The sequence below is a fragment of the Calidris pugnax genome, unplaced genomic scaffold (genome assembly GCF_001431845.1).
Source record: "Calidris pugnax isolate Ruff unplaced genomic scaffold, ASM143184v1 scaffold44, whole genome shotgun sequence".
In the NCBI taxonomy this organism is placed as follows: Eukaryota; Metazoa; Chordata; class Aves; order Charadriiformes; family Scolopacidae; genus Calidris; species Calidris pugnax.
The window spans coordinates 37493872-37520292 of NW_015094506.1; the positions used below are offsets into that span (position 1 = coordinate 37493872).

General features: G+C 40.5%; 1 protein-coding gene across 3 annotated transcripts in view; it reads left to right on the forward strand.

Annotated features, from left to right (window-relative positions):
* Positions 1-26421, forward strand: part of MAPK12 (mitogen-activated protein kinase 12) — a 41803-nt gene that overhangs the window by 6319 nt on the left and 9063 nt on the right. For 2 of the 3 annotated variants that reach the window (XM_014964237.1, XM_014964236.1), the window contains exons 2-6: positions 3398-3456; positions 7023-7134; positions 17468-17497; positions 18379-18426; positions 26184-26298. In XM_014964237.1, coding sequence (XP_014819723.1) covers positions 3398-3456; positions 7023-7134; positions 17468-17497; positions 18379-18426; positions 26184-26298 — 364 coding nt within the window. The remainder of the gene's footprint in view (positions 1-3397; positions 3457-7022; positions 7135-17467; positions 17498-18378; positions 18427-26183; positions 26299-26421) is intronic. The other variant, XM_014964238.1, reaches the window with a different exon arrangement.

A 26421-nucleotide genomic window follows, 5' to 3' on the forward strand; every position in this document is an offset into this window, starting at 1 on the left:
CCCGTGGCCCCTGCCCCCCCCCCCCCCCCAGCCCCCAGCATTGTTGGGAAGAGACACAATCAAGAAATTAAATACATCAAGTAGAAGCATACCCGTGGAAAACAAGTTAGACCAGTAAATGGGTAGTTTTGCTGTTACTGTGGTTTTGCATTGGAGGAAGATGGGAGAGACACAGTATCACACCCTCTCCTCGAGATACTTGCAAGGAAGGTACTGCAGTGGAGGCTGCAGAAATCCAGGCTGGTTTTTAGTCAGATGGGTGGTAGGAAAAAAGATGCATTCTTTGTGGGCTAATTCATTCGAGAAACTGCCTTTTGGCAGAGTTAATGGGGAAAAAAATGAGACCCTGAAAGGGCAGTGCCATTGCTGGTTTTAATAGGTGCTTTTCACTGCCATCACGGAGTGTACTGGGTTCATTCCTTGGCTGTGCTCCCATCTCTGGTAGTATCAGTAAGTGTGCTGAATAAACACCAAAAACAGGGCTACAGAAGGTTTCACAGATACCTCTGTTGCATTTTGTATAGGCTACACTATGAAAAATAAATGATTCTTGTAACTATTTTATGGTGGCTTACTTTTGTGCTGGGATATTAAGTATCGTAAAGGTTGGGGTTTTTTTACAAGTACTGTATTTAATTGAGAGCATTTTAGACAGACACAGGATTTTCCATGATACTATGGGGGAGGGAGCTGCCTACACTTTGCCCAGTTCTTTTCCTGAAGAAATAGCTGGGATTGTATCTTCCTCAGATGAATTATTTTATCCTGTACCTCCTTGTGCTTTACATATCTGCAGAAACATATGACCTAAATGGAAATTCTAATGACTCTGTTCCAGTACAGGAAAACCATCCCAAGGCACAGCTATTAAAAAAAGATCACTGAGGAAAAGGAAATGGGTCCCTCGCTTCTATTTTTATATTGATTAACTATTAGTATGTCTTACCACTAAAATGGATTTCAGGATTTTTAGAAAGCTGAAGGAAGAAGAGGAAAAGTAGTATTGTGAAATCTTTTGGCATGTTAAAAAGAGTTTTCTGGTTTATTATTTACAGTTCCCTCCAACAGGAGCTAAGCATTAGTCTCGGTGGTATTCTTCGACTGCAGAGGATTTGCAGCTATAAGGTTGTCTCCATCGGTTTGCACCCTCACCTGAGAAATAATGTACGCTGTATATCGGGCAGCATTAAGTAACTACTGGGAACTCTGTTTACTTGAATAGAGAAGCAACGAAATGTTAGTGAACTTCATTAAGTGTGGTTTGGGGCTTGGTATGCTCTTCATGGAAAGGTGTTCTTCATGCTCCTGCGTTTCCCAGCGGGTGCCTGGTGGTGCCTCGGCGCAGAGGGATGCGGTGTGGTGGCCACGCTACTCCATCCTCTGCTGTGCCCCTTCTTTTTATAGTGGTGTCCCCGTGTCTTCACATTCAGACCTGATGGGGTTTGTTTACTTATGTTTCTTGCTTAGGTCAAGGAAGGCATGGAAATACCTCCTTGAGGAAAACAAGCAGGAGTTCTGAAAAAGTAGGGCTTATTGGGGAAAGAACTGCATATTGGATAAGATTACTGTTAAAGTGTTACCTTCCTTCTTTTTAATAGTGAAATCTTTGGAGAGCACACAACTTTTCTGGCTGCGTATGCTGTGTGTGTACACACACTGCCTTAGGAAATGCCTGTAGAGCTGCATTATGCTCCATTGTTGTCCCGTACATCTTCCCAATTCCTTTCTCCTCCCTTTTTCTCCCTGCCTCTACACAGATATGAAAAACCTTATGTAAAACTGTCGAAAAAAAAAAAAATCTTGGTATAATTTTAGCGTTGAAGGTATTACTTCAAATAATAACCACATCCTCTGTGGGTTTAATTATTGTTTTCTGGTAGTTATATTACTCTTATTTAATTAGTTTCATATAACAGTCTTCAGGAAAATATTATTAGTTATTTTTTTAAAAGACATATGTGGCTACAAAGAAAAAAAGTTTTAATTTTCTGTCTTCATCTTTATTAGTTTTTCTATCTTGTTCATAATTATGACATTTTGATAATACTCAGGCTAACTGTAGTAGTTCCCCCTGAATGTGGACAAGATACAAATGTGTGCAGTAAGGATTTCATCACAGTTGGAGATTTTTATTTAAAGCTTTAAATACAGGAAGTCGCCTTTCTTTTCTTGCATTTTTTTCCTGCATTTCTGCTCTCACTTCTCTTTACTTTCAAGTACTTTTTTAAAAGATCTCTGTTTTGTGAAGCAATCAAGACAGAGTAGTAATGTCCAAAATCCATCCTGATTGCTATCAAAGTGGAATTTGCAGTCCTTTTAGTACTTTGATGGTAACATCAGACAATGTAATATGCTGTTATCCCTGGTGTCTTTCTTGCAGTTTCTAATTTTATACAGTTTTACTTTGATGTATCATCTCAAGTCCTTTAATTGTATAGCCCTGGAGATGGGTCTGAAGAAGGCACCATGAGCAGTCCAGGGCTTTGGAGGCTTCCTCTGAGCAGACAGCAATGGTCATGAATCAGTAGCAGAAGTAGAAAAGAAGTTACTGTAGAAGCCTGTGCTGGTTGGGCACTACCTGGATTAAGCAGCATCCAAGCTGAGATCTGGCTTTAGACAATTCCAGCTACATCTTTTGGAGCGTCAAGTTCTGTATATTTAATTTTCTAGTGTTTAATGAGCTTGAGGGAAACATTGGCAGTTACCATAATGCACCTGGTCTGCTGAAAGAATGCATAGTTCTGTTGAAAACCATGCTACAAGGAAAAACCGTAGTGGGAAATCTGTTTTACTATGTTCTGTTGAGTGATAGAATGCTTTTGTTTGACAAAAAATGCTCTTAAGGAGATCCTAAGGTGTGAGCCATAGTAAATCATATTAAGCTCTTGGTAATTTACTCTCTATAAAAAACAGTTTAGTCCAAGTTTCTTCTCTGTACTCCCAGTTAGATATTGTCGTGTATGTGCCTAAATTATCCTGTTACTGAAATTAGAAGATGTTTGAAGCCCAGCTGGCTGAATAGCACTTATGACTGCTTCAGGTTATAAACTGATTTATCTGGTTTATTTTTGACACTTCAGTGATTCAAGTTAATAGATTCTCTCTCCTCTTACATAAAACTGTTAGCCTCTGAACTTTTTGTTCAAGTAAATACTTTTTTTAAAATTTTTTTTTACAGGGTCAAACAGCCCTCAGAGTTATAAAATTCATCAGATAACAAATCCTGGTGTTGCTAGGCACTACTTTAGGTATTCTTTCTGCTATCTTTATGCCTGTAGATAATATCTCACTGTGGAAATGTTTTTGATTATATTTTTTCACTTACTATGCAATTCGGGTATTTTTTTGTGTTAAATCGGTATTAATCCATGGGGGTTTTTTTCTCCTTTATTTTTAGGTCATTGGAATACTGGATGTGTTCACACCAGACATAACGCTGGAGAAGTTTAATGATTTGTAAGTTCTGAGTTATTTGTGTTTGGGAGCAGAGCATTATATCTTGTGCGGGAGGAAGGGCTGTTGCTTTTTTAAATGGAGAGTTCCAAAATTGTTGCTTTGTGGATTTTTTTCTGAGTTTCATCTTAATGTAAGCCTTATGTGCAACTTCAAAATGGGTAGGCTGAGGTTTTCAGATCATCATTAGAACCAGTTACCTATCTTACAATGCGTGTGCTTCTTTCAGCCCTTAGTAAATCTTTCAAGTTCCTTACCCTAAGGCCCAGGTTGCCCAAACGATAGGACAATTCTTAACCTAAACAAGTAGGCTGAAAAGATGCCTGTTAAATGACACGGCTCTGGTGTGATCCGTCCTAATTCAAGGATTAATTCAAAACTGTTGATTCTGCTGAATATTTTTTTTTTTGGTAGTGGTTATCTGTGCTGTGGTTTGTTGTACTTCCTGACTGGTTTCCGAGTCGTGTGGTCCAAACAGCACAGATACAGATCATTTCTAGCACTAGGCACATGCATCTCCCTGACCTTTTGGTGGCATCTCAGATACAAGGTATTTAGCAAGTCTGTTGTTTTGCCTGTGAATCCTGCTGCAATTCTTGAAAATTAGAGCCACTAGAGAAACAGTGGTCAGAAGTCCTGGTAGATTTCATGCTACATTCATAAAACTGTTCTGGATTTCATCTAATGTAGCTATGTTTCAAAAACAAACTTGCAGATTTATGTGTTAACAAAGAAGGCTATCTGACAGGAAAACGTAGAAAATGAAGTACAGAAAATATGGACTGCATGTTTGTGTTGACCATTTGGGCCAAAAAGGATGTTGTCCATATTGCCTATTGTGCTAGTGTTTTATATTGTATATGTAATAAAATGCACGTGTGTATGATTAACATACAAGCACTGTGTTTTAAATGGGACCCTAAAATCATCCTTCAAGTTTTGGAGGTGCAAGTCAAGTAGGAGGGACTTTTTTGTAACTGAAACTACACTTCGGGTGGATTTATGACAAAATCTATTTTCAAGACTTTGGGCAAGCTGGTAGAGATGAGCAGAGGTACATGTGTGTACATGGGAAAAAAAAAAAGTGGAGAAACTGCTTTTGTGAACTAAAGGTCAAGCGGGTCATTTGAGGAAGACTTACTTTTTGCTGACTAGTCATGAGGCATTATCTGTGGCTTACTGTAAAAAGGTCAAATTCAAGCAGATTTGCGGCTAGAAGCAACAGAAGCAGGATTTCACCAGAGCCAGTCCCTAAAGAACCCGAGGTCTTGGACAACTTCTAGCCCCAGCATGCTCCTCCTCTGCTTGCCACTCCGCTCTCCTGCTCCTCTACTCTACAGGCAATCTAACAAAGATTGAAGACAATGTTCCATTTCCGTTGTGAAGGAATATTCAACATCCTTTCCCAGCTCATGCTTGTGTTGAACTACAGTTATAGTTCAGCTGATTGAAATGGTGTACAAAATCAGAAATGCATCAGTCTTTACCAAATGAAGTCCTACACTACCAGCTGCTTTTCACTCCCTTCACCTGTATTCCTTGCATTGTCTGTCCTTGTATCATACATAACGTGCCAGAACAGATTGCAGCTCCACATTTTGTAATAATTTTGGGATTTAACTGGAACTTGCAAAGAGCTTAAATGCTTTAGGCATCAGGCTTCCATTTAAGTGAATTAATAATCAGGTGCCTAACTTCTTCAGCTTATTTTTGGATTCCAGCTGTCAATTGTAAATAAATTTTTAATAATAAAAATAAGCTTGTGAAGTTTTAAGTAGTAGATGAAGTGTTGAAAGTGAGCCCGTAGTGTTTGATCCCATTGTTGTCCTGTTGCAATGCTCATAGGTGGCTACTAAAGTTTGAATTTTCAAACTTGATAGGAGTGGGTTTTCCCTGTCTTATATTTTGCCCATTTCTCCACCCACCATGGCCTCTCTCTGATTCAAAGAGATTTGAAGTCATCATTTTGTAAACTTAGCAGATTGTGCGTTTGTAAAAATACAGTCTTATTTGTCTTTTTTAACCTGTTCTTTACAGTACTTAATGGTTATATATCGTTTTGAACTTTGTCTATCCACATAATTCACTATCTGTTCAGAGCCTTGAGATTTCTACAGATGATGGCAGGAGAGCAAAATCCTAATGAATGCATGACGATCACTACCAGTAGTAAAAGATGTGTAGATATTTCTCTCATTCTCTTGCCCCACTTCTTTCTACCTCTGTTTTTTCTAGAGAAGTCACTAAAAGGTTTTTTTTTATGGCTCATTCCAAGTTTTCGTGACCTCTGGGAAAATGTATTTAATAAGTTTGAGTTGGAGGAGAACTTAATATGCTTTTAACAGTCAGGAACATCAACAAAGAAGTTCAACTCCATTTTCTAAATCACTTGGTATGTTGATGGGAAATATTTTGTGGTACACTGGGGCAGAGATAAGCAATGTCATTCTCTTCTCCATATTTGCTCTGTCCTTGCATAGTTATAGAATTAAATTGCTCATCTTTTCTATTCAAAGGATAGCAAATTTGTCTGTGGATGCTGGGACTGGGAGCCTGAGTCCTAATCCCCTAAGTCAGGGGGAAAAGAAGTGTTTAGTACCTAGGAGATGTTGAAAATACTACCTGTAACTCTTAGTGACTAAATCAGTGCCCCATCTCCATTATGACTTTATATTCAATATCTGTTTTGTTGATAGTTATAATTTTAATAGAATAAAGGAAGTTTTCATACAGGTTTACTAGTAGAAATCAGCAGACTTATAATTTGCATATTTTAACCAGAGGAAGCCCGTTTAAGTCTAAATAATAAAATTTGTAGCTATGAAACTGATCACATTTAATTCTCCCCTTTATGAAAATACATCTGCTTGTCCTCATAAGTAGAGGAGAACTGATGACTTTATCCTTGGGTGCCAGACATGACTAGCTCTGTCATGTGTTCAGACCTGACATTAAGGGTAGACTCTGAAGGATGAGTTTGCTACACGCGATTGCGAAGATTAGTTAGGTTTCATTTAAGAGCAGGTCTTGAGTGAAGATCAGCCTTGAAATGCCAGGTTGGCATTCACAAACTTTCTGTTGCTGGTGTTCCTTATCAGTTCCAAGTACTGAAAATCCCAGTTTACGATGCCAGATGAAAATTAATGAAAGTTATTATTGCCTCCTAATTGATCAACTCTATTTCTGTTATGTCTGACCTGGCCTATTTGAATGGACCATCTGGGCAGTTTGGTTGCTGCTAGTTCAGTGCTATGATCATGATTATGAGATGCACAAGCATTTTCATGAACATCTCTGTTTTCTCTGTAGGTGTCTGAAATATAACATGGCTCTTGCTTAAGTTCTTTTTAACTAGCAACTTGCCCAACCCTGTCACCGATTATGGAAATACCTCTTTATGACAATCAAAATAGATAAAGCCAGGGAAGCTTGGAGGCAGGAGGATGATGAAGGAATTGTTTGGTAAATTGAATGATCTGTAATTTAATATTGTCACCGAACTATAGCATACAATTGTTTCAATTTATTTGACAAATACAATATATTCTGTCCCTTTTTTTTTCTTTAAGCTACCTTGTCATGCCATTTATGGGAACAGACTTGAGTAAGATAATGAAGCACGAGAAACTAACTGAAGATCGAATCCAGTTCCTGGTGTATCAGATGTTGAAAGGCTTAAAGGTTTGCCACTTTTACTATTATTTTGATTTCACAATTTTTTTTCCTAGTAAGCCATTATGGAGAGCTATAAAGACTTACATTTGACAGCAGGATAAAATTTATTTCACCTTGTATTGTAAAAATAATGACATTCTGCTTAGCAGTTGGTTTGTGATGATAAATGTTATCTGGGGTATTTTTGTGTGATGGTTTTGTCCATGGCTTTTTTCAAGCAAAAAGAAAAGATAATCATTCAAGATTTGTATAGTATATTGATCCAGGATGACCTTAGTTTTCTTATTTGAAAGAGAACAGCAGAACGTCCCTGCTGTGATTTTTGGTTGCCACCTTCTCCAGTAGTTGATTGCATTGCTGCTTTGCCACACCTCTTACCGTGGCTGGTCAGAGAGCGTGGACTGATAATGAAACCACCGTTGAGTTCAGAGGCAGGATTCCCCTTGATTTCAGCCCTCAGCCATGTCACCAGCTTCAGATTTCCCCAATTTGAAAAAATTTCCACAGCTTACCAATACTGGCCTGGTACAGTGCTGCTAAGGCACTCTGCACCCAGCCTGCTCTAAGTGTGTCTTTCTGTGCTCTTCTGAAGACTATGTATATATATGTGTGTGTTATATACATGTATATGTGATTGGGGGGTGTACGGATGTGTGTATACATTTGTATCATACCTATAGGTATGGTACATATATAGTTATGGTATATACATGCTATACTTGTCACTTAAACATATAGGTATGGTAGATATGTACCATGCTGATGTTAAAGAGGACTGGCCTCGGTACTGACCCTAGGGGAGCACTGCTACTGATGGACCTCCAGCTGGACGTCCTGCCACTGATCACAACCCTTTGATGCAGGCCGTTCAGCTGAATGACTCAGTTAACTTTTACCTCCCTGTCCGTTAATCTAACTCATACTTCCTCTGCCCATGAGGGTGTTACGGGAGAGAGTTTCAAAAGCCTTGCCAGAATCAAGATAAGCAACATCAACAGTCCCATCATCCACCAAGCCAGTCATCTTATCATAAAAGGCTAACAGGTTAATCAGGCATGATTTTCTCCTTTGTAAATCCATGTTGACTGCTGTCAGGCACCTCCTTGTCCTTGTTATGTTTGGAAATGATTTCTAGAATTACTTGCTCATTATCTTCCCAGGGAATGAGATGTAGCTGACTGGCTTTTAGTTCTTTGATCCTCTTCATCCTTGGCCTTTTTGAAGACTCAAACAATATTTGCTTTCTTCCCGTCATAAGGAACATCTCCTGATCAATGTGACCTTTCTCATATTACTGAGTGGCCTCACGATGACATTGACTAACTTTCCTTAGCATTCATGAGTGTATCCTACCAGAGTCCAGGGACTTCTGTCTATCCAGTTTGTTTAAATGTTCCCTAATCTGATCGTGCTCCACCAAGGGTAAGTCTTCCATGCTCCAGACCTTCCCAGTGGCCTCAGGAACCTATGATTTGGCAAATATTATCAGTAAAGATGGAAGGAAAGAAGGTGTTGAGTACCTTGGCCTTTTCCATGCCCCTTCTCAACTGATGCTCTGCCCAATTCAGCAGTGGGTCTACATTTTCAGAAAAAGTGTGGCCAGCAGGACTAGGGAAATTATTATTCCACTGTACTCAGCACTGGTGAGTACTTTGAGTACTGTGTTCAGTTCTGGGCCTCTCACTGCAAGAAAGCCATTGAGGTGCTCCAGCGTGTCCAGAGAAGGGCAACGAAGCTGGTGAGGGGTCTAGAGCACAGGTCTTATGAGAAGAGGCTGAGGGAACTGGGAGTGCTTAAATTGGAGAATAAGAAGCTGAGGGGAAATCTTATTTCTCCCTACAACTACCTGAGAGGAGGTTGCAGCTAGGTGGGGGTTGGTGTCCTTCCAGGTAATAAGCGATAGGACAGGAGGAAATGGCCTCAAGTTGCACCAGGGGGAGGTTTAGCTTAGATATTAGGAAAAACTTATTCACAGAAAGGGTTGTCAAGCACTGGAACAGGCTGCCCATGGGAGTGATGAAGTCACCATCCCTGGAAGTATTTAAAAGGCATATAGATGTGGCACTTAGGGACATGGTTTGGTGGGACTTGGCAGTGTTGGGTTAACAATTGGACTCGATCTTAAAGGTCTTTTCTAACCTAAATGATTCTATGATTCTATTAATCTCTCTCTTATCTCTTGGATTAGTACTTCTGTGGACTGCAGAGCCAACAACTGTAGCAAAACAAACATACCTTTGAATCTTACTGACTCTCACAAAGATGATTCTAAATGTATTAGCTGTTGTATTCTTTGTATGTTTTTTCTTCCTCGAATCTTAGAACACAAAAAGAAGATATTCCTTAAGCTCCCCATCCTTCTATAACCTATATTAATGTGGTGTGAAAATGCTTCTCAGTCTAGATTGGTACTGCTGTTCTTAAATTACAGTGTTCGCTTTTTAGATGTACACTACTGCTGGCCATAAAAAGGCTATGACTTCTTTATTACTTTTTCTTTTGGTGACACAAGTCCAAGAGAACAAAAGCCTTGACCTAGCTCTGCAGGCTTCAGCCAGGCTCTCCTGCAGTGATGGCTGTTTAATTCCCTTGGCTGCTCCGGAGGTGCACGTTGTAACAGGGCCATGGAGCAGCACTGTCTGGAATGGAATGTTGTTCCTTGGCTGCTGCTTGCACTGTACAATATTGGTTTTATGGTCCTGTGCCTGCAACATACAATGTGCGAGCAGACTTTCCTCTGCACTGTGATAAATGGAGTTGATATTCTGGAAGGTGTGTTGCACAGGGATGTGCCTGTGCAGTGCAATTACAGGACTGAGTTTGATACAGGAATGTCTGGCACATCTGTCAGGATGCTGATACTTCCAGATCTGTATATGCATTGCCAAACACTATTAAAAATAAACAATATCGCAGGACATCATGCTGTTCCTGGACAAGAAGATCAGGAACAATGTACTCAAGATTTATTTGTGTCTCAGTACATTACAGATAGAGAACAGCAAGTAAATTGTTTTACTGCCATCACAAAACTTAGTAAATACACTTTGTTATTGAGTTCTGCATTATTAATTTCCCTTTGACCCTACCTTGGATTTTATGTTCTTCATTTTCTAGGTTTTCACTGACACAGCCTTTTACATATGCTAAGTAATTTTCCTTTTTATTCTACAGTTTTGCATTTAAATGCTGTAAGTCCCATTTTACAAATGCAGAAACTAAAGCCAGGTTTGGGGAAATTGGCTTTATTTAAATTAGAGGGAATTCACCTCCAATCTGGGCTTTGAATGCAGAGTTATGATTTCAGTTTTGTAGTTAGTTCCCTAATTACAAAGCCATGTTCGAGTAAGTGTTTTCTCAAGGACCATGTAAGTGGAGTGGTTTGTTTAGTTGCAGGTAAAAGAGGTTCCCAGCAGATGCCCAAACATCATTTGGGCTAATTTTACAGGCAAGCAATATATGAACTGTAAAAAATTAGCTTGAGTTGAGTGTAGTGGAAAGGATGAGTAATGAATTTAACTCCAGCCAAACGGCTTAGAAACATATTTTGGTCCTAGTGGCCTAGATTGTCTCACAGAGGCCAGCAGAGTGGAGTTTGTGGGCAGCGAAGGTGGACACTGAAGTCTGTTGGATCAGTGAATGTGGAAGGCGAGCGGAGCAGCTGTGCATGTTTGACATCTGAAGAAAACAGAGCGGGAATTAAAGAGGGTGTATTGGATTTGTGTGTATCAAGGTTTGGTAGTGAGGGGCTTACAGGGGTGGCTTCTGTGAGAAGACACCAGGAGCTGCCCCCACATCAGACTCAGCCAGTTCCAGCCAGCTCCAGGACAGGCCCACCGCTGGCTAAACCTGAGCCCATCAATGTTTGTGGCACCTCTGTGTCACATTTAAGAAGGGGTAAAAAAGTGCTGCACAGCAGCTGTGAGAGAGGAGAGAGAAAATGTGAAAGAAACAACCTTGCACACGTGTAGATCAGTGAGGTGGTGCTCCAGGTGCTGGAGCAGAGATTCTCCTACAGCTCATAGAGAAGACCATCAGAGTTGATACGCGCACTGCAGCCCGTGGAGGATCCCATGCTGGAGCACGTGGATGTGCCCTGAAGGAAGCTGCAGCCCACAGAGACACTACACTGGAGCAGGCTTCTGGCAGGTTTTGTGGCAAGACCTGTGTCCCACAGGTGAGCCAGAGTGGAGCAGTCTGCTCCAGAAGGACTGCATCCTGTGGAAAGGACCCATGACAGCTCATAGAGAAGACCATCAGAGTTGATACGCGCACTGCAGCCCGTGGAGGATCCCATGCTGGAGCACGTGGATGTGCCCTGAAGGAAGCTGCAGCCCACAGAGACACTACACTGGAGCAGGCTTCTGGCAGGTTTTGTGGCAAGACCTGTGTCCCACAGGTGAGCCAGAGTGGAGCAGTCTGCTCCAGAAGGACTGCATCCTGTGGAAAGGACCCATGCTGGAGCAGTTTGGGAAGGACTGTGGCCCATGGGAAGGACCCAATGCTGGAGCAGGGGAAGAGCATGAGGCAGAGAGAACAGCAAAGACAACCCATGGTGAGCCGACCACCGTCTCCGTTCCCTGTTCCTCTGCAGCGTTCGGAGGGGGAAGTAGAAGAATCAGGAGTGAAGTTGAGCCTGGGAGGAAGGGATGAGTTGGGGGAAGGTGATTTTTTGTTTGGGGTTTTGTTTCTAACTATACTATTATGATATTAATTGGCAATAAATTAAATTGATCTTTCCCAAGTCAAGTCTGTTTTGCCCATGATGGTGACTGGTAAGTGATTTCCCTGTGCTTGTCTTGACCCATGAGCTTTTTCCATTGTATTTTCTCCCCGCTGTCCTGCTGAGGAGAGGGAATGAGAGAGTGGCTCAATGGGCACTTGGTGACCAGCCAAGGTCAACCCACCACAGGGGAAAAGAGCAGGAAGTTCTTGATGTAAGCTGCTATTCCCAGAATTTTATAAAAATGAGGGCAGTTCTCATTCCAGTTACAAGGCAACCAGCTGAGATAGTCTTAGTTAATTGGTATCTCCAGTCTCTGTAATGGTGTTAGATCTTCTGTAAGAAGTGGTTCACCTGAATATTTTTTTTCTTCCCCCACATTTTTGAAGAGCACAACTGTACTTACCTCAAAATTACCAGCAGGAAATAAGACACTATTCAGCTACTGGACTTTGATGTTTGTCATTTCCTATTGCACAGCAAACATTTGAGAACAGTCTTTACTGTGTCAGTTCTGTTAAATTTTTGCTTCCTCTTGAACCAACTCATCCAGCCGCGATGGTGCACCTAGTTGGAATCTTGAAGATTTTTAGATCTTTAAGGTCTTTAGATCTGTAAGAAATAGGAGTGATCCAGTGCTTGAGGGACACTCTTGCAGCACTGTCTGTGGTAGGAAGTGGGTTAAGCTGAAAGCAGTATTGCTAGCATGAAGAGAAGAAAGAAAATGGGTCAGCAATTTGTTTCTTCTTTTACAGATATCAGTAAGTTAGCTGTTTAAGAAAGGGAATGCCAAGTTTTGCATGGCTATCTTGTACTTTTTAAGGTCCTCTGTATCTGGATTAAAGACAGCCCATTTGTGTTTATTTAAATGGCTTTTTTTGGCAGGGCATGAGGAGCTAAGCATGCATTAGCACTCAATTGAGGCATTATGAAGAAAAATTGCAACACATGGGGAGGAGGAATATGCCCCTCTCTAGGTCTTTGTTGTAAAACTCTTTCAACTTCCCAAGCTTAGCCTCTCTTTTTTTGTAATCCTTGTTATTTGTTTGCACCGTTTTAACTATGATGGACTCTACTTTGGTGGTGGTTTTGGTGTTAAAGATGTTACCTGCAATATGCATTTGTCCTTTGTGTAAAATGTGTAAGCACTTTATGGTGTCTGTATTTATGTCTGTTCCAAGGCAAGAAGGCCGTTCATCATTTTTCTCATATTGCATACTTCTATTGTAACAACCTGTTTACATGTGACAGTTAAATGCATATAGAAAAAAAAAAAACTGCATGAATGATGTATTGTGAAGGGATATGAGAGATTTTTTGCTAAGCCCCCAAGTCAGTTCCTTGCAGGTTTCATTTCTACGTTCTACATGTAGACTGGCTCTGGATTGGTTGCATATCAAAATGCTCAGTATTACAGAATTGTAGGGGTTGGAAGGGACTCCTGGAGATCATCTAGTCCAACCCCCCTGACAAAGCAGATCACCTAGAGCAGGTTGGACAGGAACGCATCAATGTGGGTTTTGAGTATCTCCAGAGAAGGAGATTTCACAACCTCTCTGGGCAGCCTGTTCCAGTGCTCTGCCACCCTCAGAGTAAAGAAGTTTTTCCTCAAATTGAGATGGAATTTCCTGTGTTCCAGTTTGTGCTCATTGCCCTTTGTGCTGTTGCCAGCCACCACTAAAAAGTCTGGTCCTGTCTTTTTGACGCCCGGCCTTTCCTCATGAGAGAGGTGCTCCTGTTCCTTGACTATCTTCATAGCCCTCCACTGGACTCTCATCAGTAGTTCCCTGTCCTTCTGAACTGGGGAGCCCAGAACTAGACACAGCACTCCAGATTCAACCTCACCAGGGCAGAGTAGGGGGGGAGGATGACCTCCCTCGACCTGTTGGTAAAACATGTTTGATGTAAAAGATACATATAAATTGAGATTGGTAGGAAGTTCATACTGAGTTCAGAAAGATTCCTATCACACCCTCAAATCTTTCCTCTGTAAGTCTAAACAGTCGTTGTTTGTCAGTTTCTCTTCTTGCCATTTTACTGTCTTCTTTCTATAGAAAATGAAATATTCATTTCCTTTCTTTGGTGAGCCTTGTAATTTATCAGAATTTAACTTCATCTGTAGTAGGAAAAAACAATGCAATTTGACACCACTTAAAAACAATGACGTGCCTCTCCTTTGTCTTTTTCCTGGTCAGGCCTTAGTCTGGCATTAAATTTTATTCAAGTGTGAGCTTGCAACTTGGAAGGGCTTTCGTTATTTTTTTGTTTGACAGAAAAGCTGTGTATTGTCAAAGAGTACAGAAGGCAACCTGAACATAAATGTCTTTGTGTAGGTGGAAGGGGGCTGGAGCTTCCAGCGCTTTCTATCTTGGGTCCCTCTTTGGCAGGAGTGCCAGTTGGGTTGGTGTTCCCAGGGGCCAGGGCAGGTGGGTGGCAGCCCTGTTCCTTTATTCCTTCAGAATTTGAGAACGGACGGATAGTTCTCGAGCCACACAAACACCTGTTCAAGCTTCTTTTGCCATACTCGTGGTAATATTCACCTGGCTTAGTTCTCTCCTATTTTTGTCATCTCTATTTACTGTCTTTTGTTCACATTTATGTTGTTCTTTCTGCTTCTCTGCTTTCCCTTCCCCCCTCACCCATTTCCTCTTGAGTTTTTCCTTCCCTGCCAAGTCACTCCTCATTTTCATTTTACATGCTGCCTACAATACTTCTCCTGAGTCTTTTCTTATTCCCTTTTGATTAGCTTTTTATTTGGTGTAGAGATTGCATATGCAGACAAGAATGCTTAGAATTTAGACAACTGTTGGATAGCTTCCTAACACAATCTGAAGTTCACATTCAGGGATTTATGCATGCTACCAAAAATTGTCTTTAGAATAATGCACAGAGCTCCTGTGCTCCAAGGCACTTTGCTCACATTAACAGGGTTTTTGAATCAAATATTGTTCAGGTGAAGTGGTAATAGCATTGTGAAAGATACGTCTCCTTTGGTCTGGATGGTTTTGCCATGTTAAGGGTGAAAAATCTGTCAATAAATGGATAATTTAGTGAAGAGAGTCTGTAAGAGTAAGATCCCATCTCAGAAGGTTATTGAACTGAAATGGAAAATTTTCTGAACAAAGACTGGCGTAGTTCCAGTGTTGCTACCTGCCAGGAGATAATAAAATGCAGTTAAAAAAATACTGGTATTGTTGAAGAAATACTGCAGCCCAGCCACCAGTATTTCATCTTACAGAAAGGCTGATGTGTACATTAGTACTAGGAATAAGTTCTGTTTCATGTAATCTCAGTGATGTTGTATTAAGAGGAGTGTTTAGAAAATATAGGAGTTCTCCCCAAAGTGTTAACATGGTTTTGGTGCTGTGAATACTCATAAAACCTTCAGTGGGGTGAGAACACCAGCGAGACCATGCTCATCCCCCCAGACAGCTGAGATTTATTTTAACTAAAGCTCCAAAAGGTGCAGTCCTTTTAATTCCTGTTTCTACACGCCACGTTCATAGGTGCAAAAATTCCTGAGTCTGACAGTTATTTCCTTACTGTCTACAGTCATACCAGCAAAAATAGCCCATAGAATATTTTAAGCACCTGCTCTGGAAAATCAGGAGGCTTCAGTAAGAAGACAGTGAAATGCTCTAGAACCCAAGTAATTATTGTGATATCCTTGATCAAGACGGCTATTGGCAGAAGTCGTCAGCTTTTTCCTCAATTCTTGGGAATCTTAACTACTTATAGATACATTTCTTTTTCTTTTTAAAAGCAAAAGTATATATTCTCTCTGGTCTCCACATATAAATGACAAACTTCCTCTTTTTGCATCTGGTTCCTCGCATCCCGGTCCACTTCATGCCCATCCATGACAGAAAGAACATTTTGTAATTTGTTTGCTGTAGCGGTTTTGCAGCTTACGTTCTGGGGAAGAGCCCTGTGCCCTCAGCTCCTTGTGAAGCACTTTGGCATTTCCTACGGGTGATGTTAAACCTTGCCTAATCTGCAAGTGATGTGCAGCAGGAACTGGTCTGCCACAAATGCCCGTCCCAGCAGTGTGCCTGTGCGGCAGCAGAGCCCTGCCACGGTCCAGGTTGGAATGGTGAAGTTGTAGCCACAGGGTTAAGGGAGGTGATTTATTTATTTTTTTCCCCCTCTCTGTCCAGAACCTATGAGACCACATCTGGAGCGCTGTGTCAAGCTTAAGAGAAGAAAAAGTAAATGTCAGAGATTTTATTTTTGTTCAGTCGCTGCTTTAAAAACTCGGTGCCTTAATTACAGATCTTGTGCTGCTTAGGTTGTATGGGTTTTGTTTAAGTTCAGAAACCTGTCTAAAATGCACATTGGACTTGTCTGAAGAAGTTGGCTTTGATGTGTAGCTTGGTTTGCTTTTTCCTGGTCCCCTCATCAGGTGGACTATGAGGAATCCTTTGCAGAGGGGCTGTTGCATTTGCAATTGCTCATTTTCATGGCTGCTGGGGAAGAAGACAATGGTTATTGGGGCTATGGCTGGTTGGCAGTCATCCTGTGAAGTTCAGTGCTTCTGTCCATCTCTGTGACACCACCCTGACTGTCCCTGGTTGGTCTTTCCTGGCTCTGACAGCTGGTTCCCAGTAACTCTTTTCCCAGTTATTGTCCCATTCTTCAGGGTGGAATAAAATGAAAACTCTCCAGGTGAAGCTGGTGGGATTCACATCTTCATGGCTTTTCTGGGGACTTCTTAAAAAGCCTAGTGCTGCGTAGTGTCTGTAGTACGGTCTGTGTGGTTTTCAGACCAGTTCCCCACACCAGAACAGTACTAGCAGGTCCCAGGCCATTCTTGAAAATCACGTCCTCAGTTCAGGACAACTTTCTGCACTTCACTCCTTGCCCCTGTCTGAACTAGTTACTAGAGGCTCCCTTTATTGTCCATGATGAAAATGGTCTCTTGTAGGGCATCATTCAGCTGGTGAGAGGAACTGAGTATCTCAGCAGGAAGCATTTGGTGGAAGTCACAAGTGCAGTGTTTGGTCAGGTGTCTTCCCAAAAGAACTAGTCCTAGGTGTCCTGTTTGTTGGTTTGATTTTCATGGGCCCTTAAATAGGTCAGGGGAAGGGTGATGAAAATGTTCAGGTCAAGGATGACCTGTCTTGTAACCTGACCTCTCTGTGTTTCACGAAGGAAATATTGAAGCATGTAGTGAGACTTCCCAGCTAAGACATTGACTGACCTTCATTCTGGTCTTAAATGTTCTCTTAACACTCAGTGCTGCTGGACTGTATGAATCTAAACTATGATGGCATGCCGGAGACATCTATTGCCAGAGAGCATTTCTGATACATAAAATTACAGGATTGATTTTGATATATCTATCTAGCAATGCCAAAAATGAACAGGAAATGGGCCTTTTTGTATGGGAAGAATTAGGAAAAAAATGTATGATCTGTTGCAGTACTCAAACTGATTTACTGGTTTCTCATTATTGTGGGAGGGGAAAGGCAAAATGCTAATTTAATTATCTAAATGCTAAAACCATAGCTAAAAAGATCTGTGCAATAAATAAACACATTCTAATTTCAGATTAGCCCATGAAAAAGTATTTTCTCCCTTGCCTCATTGATTAAAAAATATTTTCTCTTTTTACAGTATATTCACTCTTCAGGCATAATTCATAGGGTAAGTGGAAACAATATAAAAGATGTTTATATTCTGATAATGTGAATGGTGTTTGTGTATAAACATGCTCATGAACATGCCTGAACTTCTGTTTATAGTGTCTCTATTTATAGTGTTTGATGATGCCTTGGTTTCTTGTTCAATAGGAACAAAAGGTGCTGTAGCTACATCAGTGTAATTTGGGCACTCAAGTTGCACTGAATACAGCTTAGATTTGGATTTCTTAAATTATTTTGTGAAGTTAAGTTGCAAGTCTTATATCTGGGTATTTTTTTTTCTCTCTTTATGACTGTGAATGTCTAAGAGTCACTGACGTTGCAAAATCTTACTAACCTTTGCCAGTACTCTTCCCTTTGTTGCTAAACTTAGAAGTACAACTTTTAAGATCATTAGAAGTCTTCACAATAGCTGAAGAGGCTTCAGGGAATTTTTTTTTTTTGATGTTACACTCTTCATTCAATTCACTTCATTAGGAAAGTGATTTTCCCACAGAAGAGAGCATAGGCTTTTAGTAAAATCTTGTTTGATTCCTTCAGTACTCACTTCGAAGTCTAGAAGGGTATGGAACCTTTTTAAAGTCGCAGTAAAATGAGTGAGTTTCTTCACTGGCAAGTGTTTTCTGACTTCTTACGGGAAAAAAAAGTTGATTTGTCTGGGGGGAAAATATACTGGAAAAAAAGCCAAGCATATTCAAGTTTGTGTCTTTGTTTCTGTTATTTGTTACATTTCATTTTCTAACGTAGATTTATGACATGGTTTTACCTGTTGCTGTTCTAAGTAGTTGTATGAAAGCCATTAAACCTAAATGAAAGACAGAAAGTGTGCTTTATTGTGCTTGCTGTAAAATAAATAAATAACATCCATTTCAAATCTGATTACAGGATCTAAAGCCTGGAAACTTGGCAGTAAACGAAGACTGTGAATTGAAGGTAGGATATGTTTATTTGAAAAAACAGTCAGATGTGTTAGAAACACACCACAGGAGACAAGGGGTGAAACAGCTGTAGACATGCTGGCTGGTTTCAGTGATGGGCCAGGCTTTCAGACCATGGGCTTGAGGGGCCATGGAGAAATAGGGGAAGGCTGGAAAAGGAAAGGGAATAGGCAGTGGTAACAGTCTTGAAAAACAATTAGAAGACACTGCTACTTGTAAGTATTTTTCCATTTGTCTGACTTCGGTCACCACAAGAATAATTAATATTTGTTTAAGAAATGAAGCCCTGAATAATGAGAATCTCTTTACTTCTTATTTGTATATCCTTGACTGACATAAAAACCGAGAGAGGATCTCATCAATGCTTATAAATATCTACAGGGTGGGCATCAAGAGGATGGGGCCAGACTCTTTTTAGTGGTGCCCAGTGACAGGACAAGGGGCAATCGGCGCAAACTGGAACACAGGAAATTCCATCTCGACATGAGGAAAAACTTCTTTACTTTGAGGGTGACAGAGCACTGGAACAGGCTGCCCAGAGAGGTGGTGGAGTCTCCTCCTCTGGAGACATTCAAAACCTGCCTGAATGCGTTCCTGTCCAACCTGCTCTGGGTGAACCTGGTTTGTCAGGGGGGTTGGACTAGATGCTCTCCAGAGGTCCCTTCCAACCCCTACCATTCTCTGATTCTATACAAATGGCAAAGGTGATGATCAATTTCTGAGATCATTCTGGAGCCGGGCACAAGAAATGGCTGCACCTCAATCTAGAAACGTTGCCCAGGAGGTCCCAGCTGAAAACATCCAGTCCAGACAGGACGTTCTGGGAAGCTGGTACCCAGTGCTAACAGGGGAGAGGTGGGGGTTGACCCAAAGATGTAGAGAAGGATTTCTGGTGAGGAAGTTATTGCATTCATGGCATCCCTGGAGCATTTACTGACTTGGGTCCCTGCCGCTGGGTGAAGGGCAATGTAAGAACTGAAACTGCTGCTGAGGGTTTGGCATTGACAGAGCAGTCCACGCCACAGCTGTGTGCCCACACCAAGCGCGTGTGCATGACAGTAATAGCCTTTTCCTGTGTGATGTGTGTGTTGCAATGAATGCTGGCATATTTTTATGCAGTCATTCAACTAAAAGTACTTTCCAAGAAAAATTCACGTTGCGGTTAGCTGGATATAAGAGCTGTAATGCTTTTAAAATATGCTGCAGATAATCACTTCAGAGTGAAGCGTGAGAGGAATCTCATACTGTTCACCATGAACAAGAATATCTTATTTCTTTGAAAGTGATTCCTTCTGCGCTGTTACAACTAACAGTAGTATCAATTGCATGGAGACTACAGTGTGTTTCATAGCAGGAATATATCGGTTCTGCTTCATTTTTGCTCTCAATTGAAGTAGTGAGGAAAAAAAAAATTATTAAAGGGAGCCAATTCCTAATTCAGCCTCCTATAGCTCAGCTAATAGCGGTTTCTGCCACTATGCTGCAATACAGGTGCATTTGATGACATTTTTTGTATTACCGAATGGTGTTTGTGTATAAACATGCTCATGAACATGCCTGAACTTCTGTTTATAGTGTCTCTATTTATAGTGTTTGATGATGCCTTGGTTTCTTGTTCAATAGGAACAAAAGGTGCTGTAGCTACATCAGTGTAATTTGGGCACTCAAGTTGCACTGAATACAGCTTAGATTTGGATTTCTTAAATTATTTTGTGAAGTTAAGTTGCAAGTCTTATATCTGGGTATTTTTTTTTCTCTCTTTATGACTGTGAATGTCTAAGAGTCACTGACGTTGCAAAATCTTACTAACCTTTGCCAGTACTCTTCCCTTTGTTGTTAAACTTAGAAGTACAACTTTTAAGATCATTAGAAGTCTTCACAATAGCTGAAGAGGCTTCAGGGAATTTTTTTTTTTTGATGTTACACTCTTCATTCAATTCACTTCATTAGGAAAGTGATTTTCCCACAGAAGAGAGCATAGGCTTTTAGTAAAATCTTGTTTGATTCCTTCAGTACTCACTTCGAAGTCTAGAAGGGTATGGAACCTTTTTAAAGTCGCAGTAAAATGAGTGAGTTTCTTCACTGGCAAGTGTTTTCTGACTTCTTACGGGAAAAAAAAGTTGATTTGTCTGGGGGGAAAATATACTGGAAAAAAAGCCAAGCATATTCAAGTTTGTGTCTTTGTTTCTGTTATTTGTTACATTTCATTTTCTAACGTAGATTTATGACATGGTTTTACCTGTTGCTGTTCTAAGTAGTTGTATGAAAGCCATTAAACCTAAATGAAAGACAGAAAGTGTGCTTTATTGTGCTTGCTGTAAAATAAATAAATAACATCCATTTCAAATCTGATTACAGGATCTAAAGCCTGGAAACTTGGCAGTAAACGAAGACTGTGAATTGAAGGTAGGATATGTTTATTTGAAAAAACAGTCAGATGTGTTAGAAACACACCACAGGAGACAAGGGGTGAAACAGCTGTAGACATGCTGGCTGGTTTCAGTGATGGGCCAGGCTTTCAGACCATGGGCTTGAGGGGCCATGGAGAAATAGGGGAAGGCTGGAAAAGGAAAGGGAATAGGCAGTGGTAACAGTCTTGAAAAACAATTAGAAGACACTGCTACTTGTAAGTATTTTTCCATTTGTCTGACTTCGGTCACCACAAGAATAATTAATATTTGTTTAAGAAATGAAGCCCTGAATAATGAGAATCTCTTTACTTCTTATTTGTATATCCTTGACTGACATAAAAACCGAGAGAGGATCTCATCAATGCTTATAAATATCTACAGGGTGGGCATCAAGAGGATGGGGCCAGACTCTTTTTAGTGGTGCCCAGTGACAGGACAAGGGGCAATCGGCGCAAACTGGAACACAGGAAATTCCATCTCGACATGAGGAAAAACTTCTTTACTTTGAGGGTGACAGAGCACTGGAACAGGCTGCCCAGAGAGGTGGTGGAGTCTCCTCCTCTGGAGACATTCAAAACCTGCCTGAATGCGTTCCTGTCCAACCTGCTCTGGGTGAACCTGGTTTGTCAGGGGGGTTGGACTAGATGCTCTCCAGAGGTCCCTTCCAACCCCTACCATTCTCTGATTCTATACAAATGGCAAAGGTGATGATCAATTTCTGAGATCATTCTGGAGCCGGGCACAAGAAATGGCTGCACCTCAATCTAGAAACGTTGCCCAGGAGGTCCCAGCTGAAAACATCCAGTCCAGACAGGACGTTCTGGGAAGCTGGTACCCAGTGCTAACAGGGGAGAGGTGGGGGTTGACCCAAAGATGTAGAGAAGGATTTCTGGTGAGGAAGTTATTGCATTCATGGCATCCCTGGAGCATTTACTGACTTGGGTCCCTGCCGCTGGGTGAAGGGCAATGTAAGAACTGAAACTGCTGCTGAGGGTTTGGCATTGACAGAGCAGTCCACGCCACAGCTGTGTGCCCACACCAAGCGCGTGTGCATGACAGTAATAGCCTTTTCCTGTGTGATGTGTGTGTTGCAATGAATGCTGGCATATTTTTATGCAGTCATTCAACTAAAAGTACTTTCCAAGAAAAATTCACGTTGCGGTTAGCTGGATATAAGAGCTGTAATGCTTTTAAAATATGCTGCAGATAATCACTTCAGAGTGAAGCGTGAGAGGAATCTCATACTGTTCACCATGAACAAGAATATCTTATTTCTTTGAAAGTGATTCCTTCTGCGCTGTTACAACTAACAGTAGTATCAATTGCATGGAGACTACAGTGTGTTTCATAGCAGGAATATATCGGTTCTGCTTCATTTTTGCTCTCAATTGAAGTAGTGAGGAAAAAAAAAATTATTAAAGGGAGCCAATTCCTAATTCAGCCTCCTATAGCTCAGCTAATAGCGGTTTCTGCCACTATGCTGCAATACAGGTGCATTTGATGACATTTTTTGTATTACGTGGTTGCAACTTCTCTAGAGCAGGGCAAGTATTGGTGTGTATCATGACTCCCTTTATCCCACCCATCGGGGCTTCCCTCGAAAGGTGGGTAGGAGGATGGTGTGCACTCACACACCTTCCCAGAGTGGAAACTGGGCTTAGCTGGCATGCACCCTTGGGGACCCGCTGTGGAAAGTTATCTGTCTTGAAGTGTAGCTGTTGCCACTTCCTTGGAAGTGTTCTTAGTAGAGTCCATCTGAGTAGTAATCCTTCCCTCTTGTTTGTCAGTCTTCCTCAGTCTTCCTTCTGCATCACTGAACAGAAATACTGAATCTGACCAGTTCTGATTGCAGTTTCCTACATAGACTAGAAATCTTCCAAAGCCTGTTAGAGTAGATAATATTTGTACTTCAGAAATAATTATGCAATGTACCCTGACCTAGCAAAAAATGCATCTTTTCAGCTGTGTAGAATTACTTCGTTATAAAAAAGCCAATTATTTATTATGAAGTAGAATTATGTAGTACTCAACACCTCTTATTTTATGAATATAATTTATTGTATTCAGTATATAGTACCTTCAGACTGCTTCCAATACCCAGTTAATTCTATCCTTGCATTTTAATAGACCATTATTAATTTTTAGAATTGTTTTGGTTACTTATCTTCTCTTACCTCTAGCAATCTTGAAAGGCTAGTCAGGGATTTTCAGTTAATTACAAAATCATATCTTCTGTGCTTGAATCATTACTGACGTATACATCCTCACAAATCAGCAGTACATTTGAATGGGGGCTTTTGTGTCCTGATGTGTAAGTACATTGAGATGTTATGGCTAGAGTTTCCTCCCTAAAAGAGACATAAGACTTTATGGGAGTAGTTAGTTATGTGAGAATTCTAGCTTTGAATAAATATAAAATGTCTAACTCTACAAGCTGGGAGGTACAGAAGCTCATAGATTGTGAGGCACTCTCTTAATTAAATGAATTAAAAGTTGATGCAACACTGCAAAAATGGTATTCAGTATATAACATACAAGTTCTATACTTGCATGTAGCTGTTCTAATACTATTTTTTTCTCTTTGGAGACTGACCTGAATGTTCAGGGTCCTGTCATTTCAGAATTTCCCTAACACAGAAAGCTGTTGTCTCCTCCTGGCTTGTAGGCAGAGTGGGTCTGAGAGGTGATGGGGGGGGCAAAAACAGAATCTGGAAAAGGCACATTATATGTTTCTTCCCCTTCCTTCTTCGCCCCTCTCCCCAGCTGTGCAATTACATCTTGATATGCAGCCCAGGTCTAAGGCATTCTTCCATGATAAGATCACTGTATCTCCTCATTTAACACAAGTTATTTTTCTGTTACCTTGGACATTTTTAAGCTTTTAGATAAACTGAGGTGAATAATTCTGTATCAGAACACGATTTTGTGAAATGGCATAGTGACAGTGTAGCATTAAGCTTTAGGTTTTGCTTCCTGACTCTGGGAGTGAAGTGATGCTGTTCCTGTTTGTATGATAAGCTGTGATATCACATGGAGAAGAAAAGTGCAAATTTGCAGTTAGAAAATACTGGTTGTCAAAAGGCAACTCTGGTCTATAAAAGAAAGCACAGGACCACACTGCCAGGGATGGTCCATACCTTTTCCCCCACGTCTGTGCACTCAGCAGCTTCCCTTGCGTCAGCTCCAGCGGCAATGAAGCTGAAGGCAAGTTGGAACAGTTCCTTGAATTGGTAATAATTAATAAGCAATCAGTTTTATTTTCCACAATGAGCTTTCTGGCTTTCTTGTCTGGTACTCTCAACTGCTACACAGGAATCAGAAATGTGATAGTGAAGGGTGCCTTAGGGGAAATCACTGCCCTTTCTGCAGTCTTGAAGTTACAAGCTATTTTTGTTGTGGTTATTGAGGCAAGTTAGGAAAATTAAGTTTGCTGAGTAGAAGGGGAGCTTATCTTTGAGGGGAATTTGCTCTCTCTTTCATAATTTCTGCATTATAAAAAGGATTTGCAAACTTGCTCAGAAAGTTGCTTTGGAAGTTCTAGCTGAAAAGTTGAAGTATGAGAATAATAGTTTCATAGTTTCATCTGGATATTGTTGTTGAAGTTGTACCGTGTTAGTATTAAGTACTAACAAGACACACTTGTTCCTGAGCCTAATGAGTATCTAAATGAAAAGAAATCATGAAGTTAATACACAATGCACAAAAATTCTCCGTCGTTTTCTGCTTTCACAAAAATACAAGCACAAATTATATTTTAGCTGTCTCCAACTCCAAGCGTCACAAACCTTAGGATTGAAAAGGCCTAAAAAGCTGTGACAGAATAGATGGTACCACATGTGGCTTTTGACCTATTGCGTAAAACTTCCTTTTTTCTTCCACAATCCCCCTTTCCTGTTACTGGGAAGACATAATGTGTGTTGTGCACATAGAATAAATTTGAAAGCTGTATATAAAAGTGTATTTTGTTACTGCAAATGTTTTGATTCCAGTAAATCTTCAGTACCCAAAGTTCTGAGGGATAACTTCAGCTGTAATCAATTGTATTTTATTGGTAAGAATAAAAATCCCTCCCTTGGCATCCTGTTCCTGTTCTTAAATTGATAGGTAATCAGCAGTTATGGGGAAGATGTGGAAATGATGTTTCAAGTATGGTAATAAAGATCAGCCATAACATTTTATACTCTTGATCTATGAATGAAATTATAATTTTCCTTTCTGCTGGCTCTAGGGAATGATGAAACTATCCTGAAATATTTTAAAATGTTTAATTACAGAGGGCATTAAAACACATCACTCTCGGTATGTTGATGCAGGGGTGCTCCTAGTAAAAATGTCTGCCTTGTCAATATAGATGAAGCCTGATACACATGGAAACTAGTGGCTGTTCATGCAAAGCTTCATTTTCAAATATGTGTGGATGATGACGGTGATTTATCTTGAACAGACTTTACTTAGCCAAGACCCCATCTTCTTAGAAGCATGAACTTCCTGATAAACTATGAGGTGACTCTCATTCTGGGAGTGGCCCTCACTGTTGGCTGCATCTTCTGGCACCATCTTTTGAAGGTCTATACAGGTGGGCCGTTATGTTAGCCAATTTTGTAGAAGTTGATGAAAGGCTATAACATACATTTTTAATCTTGCTGCTCTACATGTTGCTATATCTAGAGATAAATGAAAGTCTTAGAAATAAGCTAAATTGTGTATCATCCTTTAAAAAAAATTGCACAGACCTTGCGTTTCTTACAGAGGGTTGTTCTGTAGTTGACACAGTAGGTTGGGGAAAACTCAGTGGGACTAAATAATGGTAATTCCTTACTCATGTACATTTTCAGTGTGACCTAGAGGAAGCTTTCCCTTGTATGAAAACCTATAAAACAAAGAGAATGATTCCTTCTTACTTCAGAATATTATTCGAACACACTCTTGAGTATTTGTACCGCCTGGGATATGAGAGCAATGAATGCCACATAAGACGGGTGCTCCTCTTTTAGCCCTTAGAAGCTACAATTGTCATTCCATGCCAGGGAATTTTTTGCATTGAATAGGACCCATATATTTTAATTAAATAATTGAAGGATTTATTCTGTTCTTTACTGGTTTTACAGCTTTTAGTGTTGCTATAGGAGTATCTAACGCAGGAAAAAAATATTGTAAAGCTGCTTGCTACTTCTGTCTTGACTTTTCAAGTGAGAACAAGACACTTCAATGAGAAAAAAGATGCAAAAATAAGCCAGTCTCTGCAGGATGCTCCAATTTTTTTATTTTCCACATTTTTAAAGTCCATATAAAATAGATAACTAGTTGTTTGATCAGGATGTTCTTTATGTTTCTACTACAGATTCTGGATTTTGGATTGGCAAGGCATACAGACAGTGAGATGACCGGTTACGTGGTTACGAGGTGGTACAGAGCCCCAGAGGTCATACTTAACTGGATGCATTATACGCAAACAGGTCAGCATCTCTTCAGAAAAGGCTTAGCAGAGCTGAAGCCTTCCCTCAATCAGGCAATATATAAGCAAGTCTTTGTTTCTGAAGTGAACGATAAATTGGGAGGTGGGAAATGACAGTATAATT